Source organism: Carlito syrichta, unplaced genomic scaffold (genome assembly GCF_000164805.1).
Source record: "Carlito syrichta isolate Samal-C Ts95f unplaced genomic scaffold, Tarsius_syrichta-2.0.1 Scaffold305332, whole genome shotgun sequence".
NCBI lineage: Eukaryota > Metazoa > Chordata > Mammalia > Primates > Tarsiidae > Carlito > Carlito syrichta.
Genome location: NW_007249428.1, coordinates 601,965 through 612,813, shown reverse-complemented (window position 1 = coordinate 612,813; position 10,849 = coordinate 601,965). Strand labels below are relative to the sequence as shown.

Here is a 10,849-nt window from a genome sequence, read left to right as displayed (position 1 = left end):
CATTCAACCACGGGGGGACATGTTCTCAGAACCTCCTGGGGACATACGTCACGGGTCTAGATCCTCAAGTTTGTACCATTTAAAAATATTTTGCCGGGCTTGGTGGCTCAGCCTGTAATCCCGCGCCTTTGGGAGGCTGAGGTGAGTGGATTGCCCGAGTCCACGGGTTCGAGACCCACCTGGGCAGGCAAAACCTCATCTCTACAATAAAATAAAAAAATTAGCCGGGCGTGGTAGCGCGCGCCTGTAATTTCGACTACTCAGAAGGCTGAGGTGGAAGGATCGCCGGAGCCCAGCAGGTTGAGGCTGAGGTGGCCTCCAGTCTGGGTGACAGAGTAAGACTCCAACTCAAAAAAAAAAAAAAAACAGTTTTTTACCAAGTTTGGCATCTTTTCATCATCTTCTCTCTGACCCCTGTCCCATCCATCAATCCTCTGCCTCTCCCAAAACACAAAATGAAGTTGTTCTCAGAAGTCCCTTATCCACCTAAAGCCCAACCCACCAAAGAAGAAGAAATGACCTCCTGCCCCTTCCCTGAGTTCTCATTAGTTGAACTCACATTGTAAGAAGAACCGAAGTCCCTCCACACTCCTGGACAGACTTTTGTCTCAAGCCATTGGGATAAACTCTGGGGCCCAACAGACATTGTCCCAGGTCATTGTCTGTTCCTTAAGTCCTTTGAACTCCCCTAGAAATCATTTACTAGTCCCCTAAAATCACCCACACCTCCCCAACTCCTCTTCCTCTAAGAAGGGCATACAAACATCTGCACCCCATTTTGTGGTGGGCGATCACTCTCTCCTGTGCATACCTTTTCTCTCTCTCTGTCACCCAGGTCATAGCTCACTGCAGTCTTGACCTCCTGATTTCAAGTGATCCTCCTGCCTTAGCCTCCCAAGTAGCTGGGACTACAGGTGCATACCACCACAGCCAGCTAATTTTTAAATTCCTTTTTGTTGTGATAAGGTCTTTGCTATGTTGCTCAGGCTGTTCTTGAACTGCTGGACTCAAGCTGTCCTCCTACCACACCCTCCCAAAATGCTAGGATTACAGCCTTGAGTCACACACTCAGTCGTCTTCTCCTAATAATCTGCCATTGGTCAGTTGATTTTCAACCAACCTTCAGAGGGAAAGGGGAGATTTTCCCTTGACCCCTACTCTGTCTCCTGGCACATGACACCAAAAATCCTCGAAATCTCCAAAGTATAAGAGATGTTTTGTGTGCTAATGAGTTGACTAGTGGCTGACAGCACCCAGGGAGCTTCAAGGTAGAGTTGGTCACCAAGAAGACCAAGGCAGGATTAGAGAGTTGGGACTCTCAGGCCTCCTTGCTCCTTCCCCACGTCTGGGGAGAGGAGAGGAAATGAAGGTTGGGGTGATCACCAAAGGCTAGTGAGTTAGTCAGTCATGCACGAGCAATGAAGCCTCCATGAAAACCCAAAGGTCTGGGCTTGGAGAGCTTCCGGATAGCAGAACACGGGGAGGGTCCTGGAGGACGGAGCTCAGGGGGGGCATGAAGGCTCCCAGTTAGTCCCCATGCCTCTATCTGTCACCTCCTCATCTCTATCCTTTATCTTAAACCAGGAAACCTGAGCGTTCCTCTGAGTTCTGTGAGCTCTTCTAGCAAATTAATGGAACCTAAGAAAAGGGTACTGGGGTCCCAGGCTGATGCTAGTCAATCAGAAGCACAAGCAAGACAACCAGGGCTTGGCGTCGTGGCCAGGTGGAGCTGAAGTGGAGGACGCCCGCTGCCCTGCGGCGGGACTGCGGCTTGCCTGGGTGCAGGGACCCCTCCGGTGTCGGGATCATAGGGCCGTGTGGCAGCAAAGGAGTCCGTTCACTCAGTATGCTAGGAAGAGTGAGGCCCACCCGAGGAGAAGCAGGCGGAGAGGGGAAGCCCCTGCAAATCGTTCTGGAAGTGTCAACCTGAAAGACGGTGGAGGGCATGGTCCCCAGATACGGAGCCTGCTCAAGGGGACAGAAGAATCGCAGACCTGACGCGTAGCGGCCTGCAACTGGGACAGGGGTGGAGGCGCAGCGTCAGGATACGGCGTTGATGGGCTGCTGACGTAGGGTCACGGCCGCCGCCAGGCCTTGTGAAACGCGTCCTGGGCACTGTCCCGTACGGAATCCGCCCCCCCTGATGGATCCCGCCTCCTTGCCGCGCAGGCCCCGCTCTGAGACGTACGTCATCACCGCGCGACGCGACGCTTGCCCGGGACTTCACGAACTGCGGCCGGGGAAGCGCCGGCACCAGTTGTGCTTTGGCCGCCTGAGTGGTTCGGTCCGTGTCCTCCGCTTTCCTGTCAGTGGGGGTCCAGACTGTCGGTCCCCAGGCCTTCCGCAGCGACAGTGGAGGCCGCAGGTTGGCGCATCGTGTGGGCGGGGAGCAGTTTTGGGGCCGGAGGACCTGGGCTGATCTGTCCTGGACTGATCTGTCCTGGACCTTGTACCCGGGTATCCAGCGGAAGGTGAAGGGCGGGGGGACTTCCTCTGCAGACACGCTCTGGGCTTCTGTCCAGTTGAGGCGAAGGGAGGCCGATGGCGGGCTTAAGACATTGAGCTGGGTGTCCGTTTTCGAGGCCGCAGAAGTCTTTCCGGGGCTTCTTCCTTGGTTAGAGCTAGCGCTGGCGCTCGCGGCCGTGCAGTCTCCCAGCTGGAGTCTGAGCATTAGAAATTGCGCTTTCAACTCGGACACCTCAGCACAGACTTCCCTGGGGATCTGTGTCACAGCAAAAGCAGCCCTGGGCCTCCATTCTCTTTCTGGAGATGACAATCTCCATCTCACCGGGCTTTTATGGAAACCAGCAACGACCTTAGGGAGCAAGTGTACAGCAGGCCCCACGGTTCACACTCACGCTATTGAGGATGGCACCTCTGACTTGGGACCTTCCAGAGTGGACAACCCGGGCTTACCGACTCAGGATCTTTTGGAGTAGGGTCTGGCGTCTGCTGTTAGAAAAACCTGTCCAGGTGGCTATAACCTGAGAAGTCCGATGGTTCCTGGGAGAGGTTAGCAAGTGACCTGGTGACTCCATGCCTGTGGGAGACCTACTGGTGTCTGTCTTCATTCTGGGCTGGGATTTGACGAGGACAATTAGGTGGAAGAGCCTTCCTTTAAAAAATATCTCGGGGTCGGGACGTAGTGGCTTATGCCTGTAATTCCAGCGCTTTGAGAGGCGGAAGTGGGAGGATCGTTTGAGACCAGCTTTGTATCCTATCTTTACAAAAAAATTAGCCAAGTGTGGCAGTATGTACCTGAAATCCCAGGTACTTAGGACACTGATGTAACAGAGCAAGACCCTCTCTAGAAAAAAGAAAAATAAGTTTTTAAAAAATCTCTGCATTCCTTGTCTAGCAGGGCCTGTGACTGATGGTCTCCACATGCTACCTGGGAGCTAAAGAGGAATGGCAGCTGTGAGCACCCTGTTGGGGTAAGCATGGACTTTGGGCTCTTTGGGATTACTCTCAGGGCCCACCTGGCCTCCCCTCTCCTCACCAGGGGAGGCCATCCCAAGCCTGCCTGGTCCCAGTTATCATCCTCTGTCCTCAGTGTTGGGATATTTGTGTCCCTGTTCACCCCAAGCAGCCTCTTCCTGGCTCCTCAGGGACCCCAATAACATCCTGCCCCTGGTGTGGGTCACCAGCTCTACCAATTTCCCTGTTGCCCAGCCATGCTTGGACATGTCCTATACGGCTGGCCAGCCTCAGGCATGGAGGTGCCCTCTCCCCTATGCCACTGCTAACCAGCACACATCTGCTTGCAGCCTGCTGAGGCAGAGTGCCAGGAGGGCAGCCAGCCCTACACCCCGCTACCTGCATGTGTCCCCCTGGTGGGCTGACAGCAGTAGGGCCTCACTCACTCGTGTCCGCCGCCAGGCCTATGCGCGCCTCTACCCAGTGCTACTGGTGAAGCAGGACGGCTCCACCATCCACCTCCGCTACAGGGAGCCACGACGCATGTTGGCGGTAAATGTCCCTCCCCCACACTCCAGAGGCTGCGCTGGAGGGAGGCCACAATGGCTGGGCTGAGGCTTAGTCCCCTTGGGTGGACATGTAGCTGCAGTCACTACACCACCTACAGGAGGAGAAGGGTTCAGACCCAAAGCTCATTCATTCTGAGCACCAAAGTCAGATAGGATAAATGTGTGTTTTAGACATATCAAGTCTGGGAAAAAGAGCAAATTTCTCTTAAGAATTAAAGCTTTGGACAGGCACGGTGGCACATGACTATCATCCCAGTACTTTGGGAGGCCAAGGCGGGAGGATCACTTCAACCTAGGAGTGTGAGACCAGCTTGGGCAACATAGTGAGACCTCATCTCTACAAAAAAATACAAAAATTAGCTGGGCATGGTGGCGCATGCCTGTAGTCCCAGCTGCTCAGGAGGCTGAGGCAGAAGAATCGCCTGGGCCCAGAAGGTTGAGACTACAGTGAGCTATGATAGCACCACTGCACTCCAGCCTGGGTGACAGAGTGAGCCTCAAACTAAAAAAGAACAAAAGCTTTAAAGGAAGAGAAAGACCAAGCAAACATAAAAATCGATCTGGCGTTAGAGTAGAAGACAGAAGTGGGGAGGAGGGCCCAGGGCTGTTGTCCAGGTGGACCTTGAGGACCTCAGCCACCTGAGTGCCCCTGGCCTCTCCCTCTGCAGATGCCAGTTGACCTGGATGCCCTATCTCCCGAGGAGCGCCGGGCCAGGCTCCGTAGGCGCGAGGCCCAGCTCCAGCCCAGGAAGGAATATGAGCAGGAACCAGGTGACGACCTTGACCTGGAACGCTATCGGCGGGTCTGGGCTCGGCCCAGGAAGTGACTGCTGCTTGAGCTGCCCAGGGTGCCTCTGAGCAGAAGGGCACGTCCTTAAACACACCTTCTCAAAGCCTGATTCCTGTGTCTTCCCTCTCGGCATGCCTGGTCCCAGCTCTATCCCGAAAGGCACCAGCTCAAACATAGAGGGTTCAGGACAGACGCAGAGGTCTGGCTGAGTTGGGTGAAACCTTGGGGACACCACTCTGGAGCTGTGGTGCATGGAAAGCCAGGGAGGCAACACCACACACCACCTTCCCAGCCCCAGGAGCAGCCAGGTGACTGCTGTCTTGCCACCATAGCCAGATCAGGGTGGTGCTTACGAGGGGCCGGTGTTCTGGTACCAGGGGCCATCCTTGGCCAGGCTCTCCAGCTGTGCCTGCCCCTGCCTGCACCCAGGCTGCCCAAGGGGGGTAAGTCTTGCCCCTCGGAGGGCTCCCAGGGAAGCAGCCAACCCGGATTGTCCCTGACTCCTGGTATAGTCTGCAGAGCACTGCAGTTACACAGCCTGAGACCCAGACCTGCTCCATCTTTCCAGGGATGGACTAATCCCACAGCTCCACCAGACATCAAGGACACTTCACACGCCATTTGCCAGACCAGGCCTGCTCCCTGTCCCTGTCCTGGATGTCTTAGGGCCCTGGGCTGCTCCCTGTCCCCATCCGGGGGTGTCTCAGAGCTTTGGGCTGCTCCCTGTCCTTGTTTTAGGACATCTCAGAGCCCTGGGCTATACTGGGGTGTGTTTGGGTCTGGATGCTCAGTGACATGTGGAATACCCATCTGAGCAGGTGGGATAGGTATAGAATGTGGGAGGCGACAGGGACGTTTCTGTCCCCTGTACAAGGCGGCCTTTGCAGTGATAGGGCTTGTAGCTGAGGAACCTGAGCAGAGCCCTTCCTCGCAGGTCCTTCTCTGTTCCCAGAAATCTGTTCCTGGCCTCTCTGCTTAGCTGTCCCCCAGCTCTACTGAACAGGGCCTGCAAAGGACACCCCCATCCCCACATCTATCCCTGTGACCCATGGTGCTCAGCCTCACATCAGTGTGCTACATGGCCTTGCCAAGGGTGGTCTGGCCTGCCAGTAGCTCTGCCCTACGTGGTTCCACAGCAGCCTCCGTGGAGCCCCTGTCCCTGTGGCCTCCTGAGCTGGACACTGGGCCACGTTGTCTGCACTGGCTCTGCCCCCACCTCTCCCCAGCAGCCTCCACTGTGCCCAGCCTTCACACTCCTGACCACCACATTCCTGGCCCAGCTTGGCACCTGAGGACCTCCATGTCCAGTGCCCCCAGCAGGCCCCAGGCCTGGTAGCCTCCAGCCCTGTGGCCCCTCTTCCAGTGGCTGATGTCTTGTTGGGCTAGCAGGCTCAAAAAGTGACCTGGTCTCCACAGACCTCTTCCTCCTCCTGGGTCCTGGTCCTCATTGAGACAGGTGGCTGCTCCTTCCTCACAGTTGCTCAGCCCAGAGTCCTGGGCTCCTGGTCCCCATCCACTAGGCCCGGAACCCACGCTCCCTTCTTGGTGGCCTGACACTGCAGCCTGCCTGCCCAAGTGGCCCAGCTGGTAGCAGTGGCCCTGGTGAGAGAAGCTCCTGGGGGCCTCCCCTGGAGATACCTGGTTCTCTACACCTCCCCTCCCAGAGGCTGCGCTTCTTCCCTCCTGCTGACTCCTGCACCATCCAGCCCGCCTCTGCCTGGGGAAGTTCAGCTCGTCCTGGGTCAGGCCCGGGTGACATGGCCTGAACAGACCGAGGAGGGGTTGCTACGACAGGCCAGAGACAGCCAATCAGAAGCAGCCAACGTCGCTTCCTCCCGGTTCTGCAGGCTGAGCTGTGTCTGGAGTACCTCTTTTCCTCCCGCTTCCTGAGCGATGCTGGGGGCACCCTACTCTGCCTGTGAAGGGTGGCCCAGAGCCCTGGGTACCCCGTTCCAAGCGCATGAGAAGCACCGAGGGCTGCCGCCCCCGGCGGTGGGAGGGGAGGACCCGAGGTCCAGACAGCTCGAGGGCCGTGTTCTGGCGACGGTCTGAATTCCGTCTCGGGCTTGCATCCGCAGGGGACTCGCGTCAGGTCTCGGTTCCCGGTCAGGACAGAACGAGCGCAGGAGGAACCAGGGCCCCAAGCAGCGGGCTCGACGACGGCGCTCACGGCGGAAGACTCAAGACTGCTCGCGGGGCCCCGTTCCTAAGGCCGAGGAGCCCGGTCACCTCCCAGATGCTGGCCCTCAGGACCAGCACCAACCCTGACGGGTGTGGTCACGGGTCTCGAGGACGAGCGGCTGGCCGGGGCTAGAGGAAGGGAACCGCTGAGGGCAGGAGTCGGAGAAGTTCTCGCCCACCTCAGCACGGGAGCCACCAACTGCAGGAACACGCACACTAGGGGACGCCCGGCGCCTGGACATGGCCACCGCTTCCGCTCGGGGGGGACCCACACCAGATCTCGGTGGCACCTGAAATGCCCTAAACTGTGTCGGCCCCGCAGCACAGATCTTCGTCCCCACCCCTCACGGGCCGCCCCCATCTCGAGGCAGCGCACACTGCGCCTCTCCCTACGCCTTTGCGCCACCAGTCGCTCGAACACAGCTGGCCACGGCCGGCGCGCCCCGAGAGCCCCCAGAGCCCAGCAGCCCGCGGGCGGAGTGGAGCAGTGCGCAGGCGCTCAGGGCCGCGGTGTGGGGAATGCGCAGGCGCACAGGGCGTAGGTCAGGCGGTGCGCTGGCCGTGAAACGCTGCGCTGCGCAGGCGCGCGCGACGGGGCCGAGCCCTGCGTGGCCGTGACGTCACGGCGTGGAGGTGGAATCGTCCTGCGTTCGACGTTCGGGAATCGCGGGTCTCTGGCTACCCTGGCGCCATGTTCGGTTCCAGCCGCGGCGGGGTGCGCGGCGGGCAGGACCAGTTCAACTGGGAGGACGTGAAGACCGACAAGCAGAGGGAGAACTATCTGGGTGGGTGGGCGCGCGGGCGGGCGAGGCCAGGGTCCGCGGTGGGTGGGGTCCAGGGGATCCAAGTCCTCGGGGGACGGGCGGGGAGGCTCTGGGATTTCCGTGTCTGCGGGGACAGGGCGGGGTCTCATAGTCCTCGGGGGCGGGCGGACGAGGCCTCGCGGTCCACGGGACGTGGGCGGGAACGTTAGAGTCCGCGGGCACGGGCCTCACGGCGCCTCCGTCTTCAGGCAACTCGTTGATGGCACCCGTGGGCCGTTGGCAGAAGGGACGCGACCTCACCTGGTACGCCAAGGGCCGGACGCCGTGCGCCGGGCCGAGCCGCGAGGAGGAGCTGGCGGCCGTGCGCCAGGCGGAGCGCGAGGCGCTGCTGGCCGCACTGTGAGTGCCTGAGGGCTGCCCGGACGCTGGGCCTCCGGTGCTGCTTGGTGGGCGGGACAGAGCGGAGCGGGGGCTGAGTGGAGGGTTCCCGCGGTGGGGCGGTGGTGGAGGGTCCGCAGCGTCCCGATGCGGTCCCGGCTCTCTCGCAGTGGCTACAAGAACGTGAAGAAGCAGCCCACGGGCCTGAGCAAGGAGGTAAGTCCTGGGGGTGGGCGGGGTCCAGTCGGGGTTGGGGGGAGCAGTCCGGAGCGCCCTCTGAACCCCTGCCCCCTGCAGGACTTGGCGGAGGTCTGCAAGCGCGACGGAGGTGACCTCGAGGAGAAGGGCGTGGACCGCCTGCTGGGCCTGGGCAGCGCCAGGTGCGGTGGGGCCTGGGGATAGGGAGGCCCAGGCTGGGCCGCGATTTTGGTGAGAAAAGGGACTGGACATCGTCATTGCTGTGTCCCTGCAGTGGCTCCGCAGGCCGTGTGGCACTGTCCCGGGAGGACAAGGAGGCCGCCAAGCTGGGGCTGTCCGTGTTCACGGTAACCTTCCCTCACGCGCGCAGTCACTGAGTGGGGGGCGGGGCTCCTGAAGCGCTCGCGGCGGTGTCCGGCATCCGCAGGCCCCCATAGCGCACTTCACCCGCAGCACCACCGCGTGGAGAGCGATGGGCCCGGGACCTCGACAGCCACGGCCAGGAAGAAGCTGCGCGCTGAGGACCAGGCAGAGAGCAGGTGAAGCAACGCCAAGTCTACGCTGTTGACTGGCCATTTCTAGCTTGTCGCCTGGAGTTTCTTGGGTCACCCTAGAAGGCCCCAAGCTCAGGGCTGCTATGGGCACTCCAGGGCTTCTCTGGGGGGTGAGCCTGGGCCTGCATGAGACCTGAGAGACCAGAATGGCCCGGGTCACAGCCACCCTAGGGGTGCAAGTAGGACAGGATGGGCTGGTCAGCGCTGTTTGGATAGGACGTGTGGTATCCATCTTGTCCCCCATGGTAACCACTGGCTGTGTGACTACACTGTATTGGAATTTGTACGCTAGACTAGGGAGCAGGGTGTTTTATGTCCTTTAATTGATGGGTAAAGACATGCGTGAAGGCAGTGGTCTCTCCTTGGTGGGACCCACCTCCTGGTTCTACTCCTGTCTCCAGGCTGGGGACCAAGGCTCTTTCTTGTGTGTCCCCCCTCAGCCCTGAGAGCCACAGGAAAAGAAAGAAAGAGAAGAAGAAGAAGAAAAAACACAAGAAAGAGAAGAAGAAAGACAAGGAATACAAGCGGCAGGCTGAGGCCTCCGTGTCCCCTGCATGGTAGGCCTAGGCCTGTGCTGCCTCTTGGGGGATGGAGTCCTGGTTGGCCCCTCTCAGTGTTTCTGGACCCCTGATCTCCCCAGGCCTGGGCACCACTGCCACGACTCCGACTTTGACGGCCCCTGCTGCAAGAGAAGGAAGCACAGCCATAACAGGGACAGCAAGAAGAGCCTACCTCAGAGGCAGCATGACACAAACTGATGGCTAAGCCCTGCACCCCACTCACTGTGGACTCCTTGAACTCTCACATACTAGCCTCAGAAAAGCCCTGTTTGGTGAGGCAATAGTGGCTTCCTGGGCCAGGCTGACACCAGCCCTAGCCCAGAGTGGGCCAGCCACCTAGAAGGAACCATTCTGGAAGCCTGCAGACTAGCAGTACACTGAGGCGCATGTTTCGGCCTGCCACTTGGTCAGGTCTTGCGGCAATAGTCCCTGGCTAGCAGGTGGAGGCAGGCCTGCTTTGGAGATCCTAGCAGAGGCCAACTCCCTCTGTCCTGTTCGTGGCTGCAGCAGTCCTGGGCCCTCTGAGAGGTGTGGCTCTGGCCAAGGATGGTTACCTCTATTTTTCTTTATATTGACTCTTTGTACTTAAATAAATTTATTTTAAAAGTATGTGATGGTCCTAGTTAGGGTTGGGAGGTCAGCACAAAGAAGCCCCTAGAAGGAGGGTGGGTAAGCTGGGTGTCCTGCTCCATGTCGTGGGGGTAGAAGACTGGGTGTGTCCCACTCCCCTGGCCCCAAGAAGAGTCAGGGTGCTGGGGACTTGCAGGGTGTGGCAGGAACAGGTGGCACCCTGGCTGGATGCTTCATGTGCTCTTTTTTCATGTGAGGCATGGCTCATACAGTCTTGACGTCTGCATGCATCATGTGGCCCACCTGGGTGAAGACTGAATGAGATTGGGTGCCATCCAGGGAATGAAGGTCAGGGCACTGCTTCCCAGTCTCACCAGGGCAGCCTCCTTGGCCTCTGGTGGTCACACTGCAAGAACAGAGATCTCTCTGGCAGCTCCCCCATGGCACCTTGAGGGGAGATGGAGGCTGTGCCCACCTTGTGGAGAGAGATTCTTCCCTGGTTGGCACAAAGCACCCTGTGAGTGGGCAGTGGACCCAGCACCAGGCTGAGTTAGGCCAAGGCCTCCCACAGTGCTCACTAACCACATCTCACTAGCCAGGCAGGACAGGACGGTAAGCAGAGATGAGCCAGGTCACCATGCTGGAAACTCAAGTTCTCTCTCACATGGAAGCACCCATACACTCAGCAGGTGGGATAGGGAGCCGGTGTGCTCCCCTCATCCTCTGCTGTGGGCAGTCTGCAGTGTGAGGCACCAAGACCCGTGGAATAGTTAAGAGATTTTATTCTAATAGCTATAATTACAGTGCTTGTCTGTTGAAATGAAAACTGAAAACAAGTATACAAAACAGTTGATTACTAATCGTGTAT

The 10,849-nt window shown here is 58.8% G+C and overlaps 2 protein-coding genes across 5 annotated transcripts; both read left to right on the top strand.

Annotated features, from left to right (window-relative positions):
* The first annotated feature begins 2,199 nt into the window (after nucleotides 1-2,199).
* Nucleotides 2,200-4,885, top strand: MRPL55 (mitochondrial ribosomal protein L55). 2 transcript variants are annotated; one of them, XM_008061599.2, is made up of 4 exons: nucleotides 2,200-2,365; nucleotides 3,362-3,434; nucleotides 3,768-3,969; nucleotides 4,655-4,885. In XM_008061599.2, the coding sequence occupies exons 2-4, from the start codon at nucleotides 3,409-3,411 to the stop codon at nucleotides 4,811-4,813; spliced, it is 387 nt and encodes a 128-aa protein (XP_008059790.1). In that variant the 5' UTR covers nucleotides 2,200-2,365; nucleotides 3,362-3,408; the 3' UTR covers nucleotides 4,814-4,885. The 2 variants fall into 2 exon arrangements, with proteins under 2 accessions (XP_008059790.1, XP_008059789.1); XM_008061598.2 differs by having other exon boundaries at nucleotides 3,359-3,434.
* Nucleotides 4,886-7,637: 2,752 nt separating this feature from the next.
* CUNH1orf35 (chromosome unknown C1orf35 homolog) lies at nucleotides 7,638-10,020 on the top strand. Of its 3 annotated transcripts, none has more exons than XM_021714204.1 (8): nucleotides 7,638-7,742; nucleotides 7,970-8,120; nucleotides 8,270-8,315; nucleotides 8,397-8,479; nucleotides 8,572-8,644; nucleotides 8,751-8,836; nucleotides 9,292-9,407; nucleotides 9,476-10,020. In XM_021714204.1, the coding sequence occupies exons 1-8, from the start codon at nucleotides 7,649-7,651 to the stop codon at nucleotides 9,607-9,609; spliced, it is 783 nt and encodes a 260-aa protein (XP_021569879.1). In that variant the 5' UTR covers nucleotides 7,638-7,648; the 3' UTR covers nucleotides 9,610-10,020. The 3 variants fall into 3 exon arrangements, with proteins under 3 accessions (XP_021569879.1, XP_008059787.1, XP_008059786.1); XM_008061596.2 differs by having other exon boundaries at nucleotides 9,292-9,408; nucleotides 9,492-10,020; XM_008061595.2 differs by having other exon boundaries at nucleotides 9,253-9,408; nucleotides 9,492-10,020.
* The last annotated feature ends 829 nt before the right edge of the window (nucleotides 10,021-10,849 follow it).

Coding starts and splice junctions, on each gene's coding strand:
- CUNH1orf35 (XM_008061595.2), top strand. CDS start 7,649: ATGTTCGGTTCCAGCCGCGGCGGGGTGCGCGGCGGGCAGGACCAGTTC. Junction 8,480..8,571: donor CTGGGCCTGGGCAGCGCCAG/GTGCGGTGGGGC, acceptor GTGTCCCTGCAG/TGGCTCCGCAGGCCGTGTGG. Junction 9,409..9,491: donor GCCTCCGTGTCCCCTGCATG/GTAGGCCTAGGC, acceptor TGATCTCCCCAG/GCCTGGGCACCACTGCCACG.
- MRPL55 (XM_008061599.2), top strand. CDS start 3,409: ATGGCAGCTGTGAGCACCCTGTTGGG. Junction 3,435..3,767: donor GCTGTGAGCACCCTGTTGGG/GTAAGCATGGAC, acceptor ATCTGCTTGCAG/CCTGCTGAGGCAGAGTGCCA. Junction 3,970..4,654: donor AGCCACGACGCATGTTGGCG/GTAAATGTCCCT, acceptor CTCCCTCTGCAG/ATGCCAGTTGACCTGGATGC.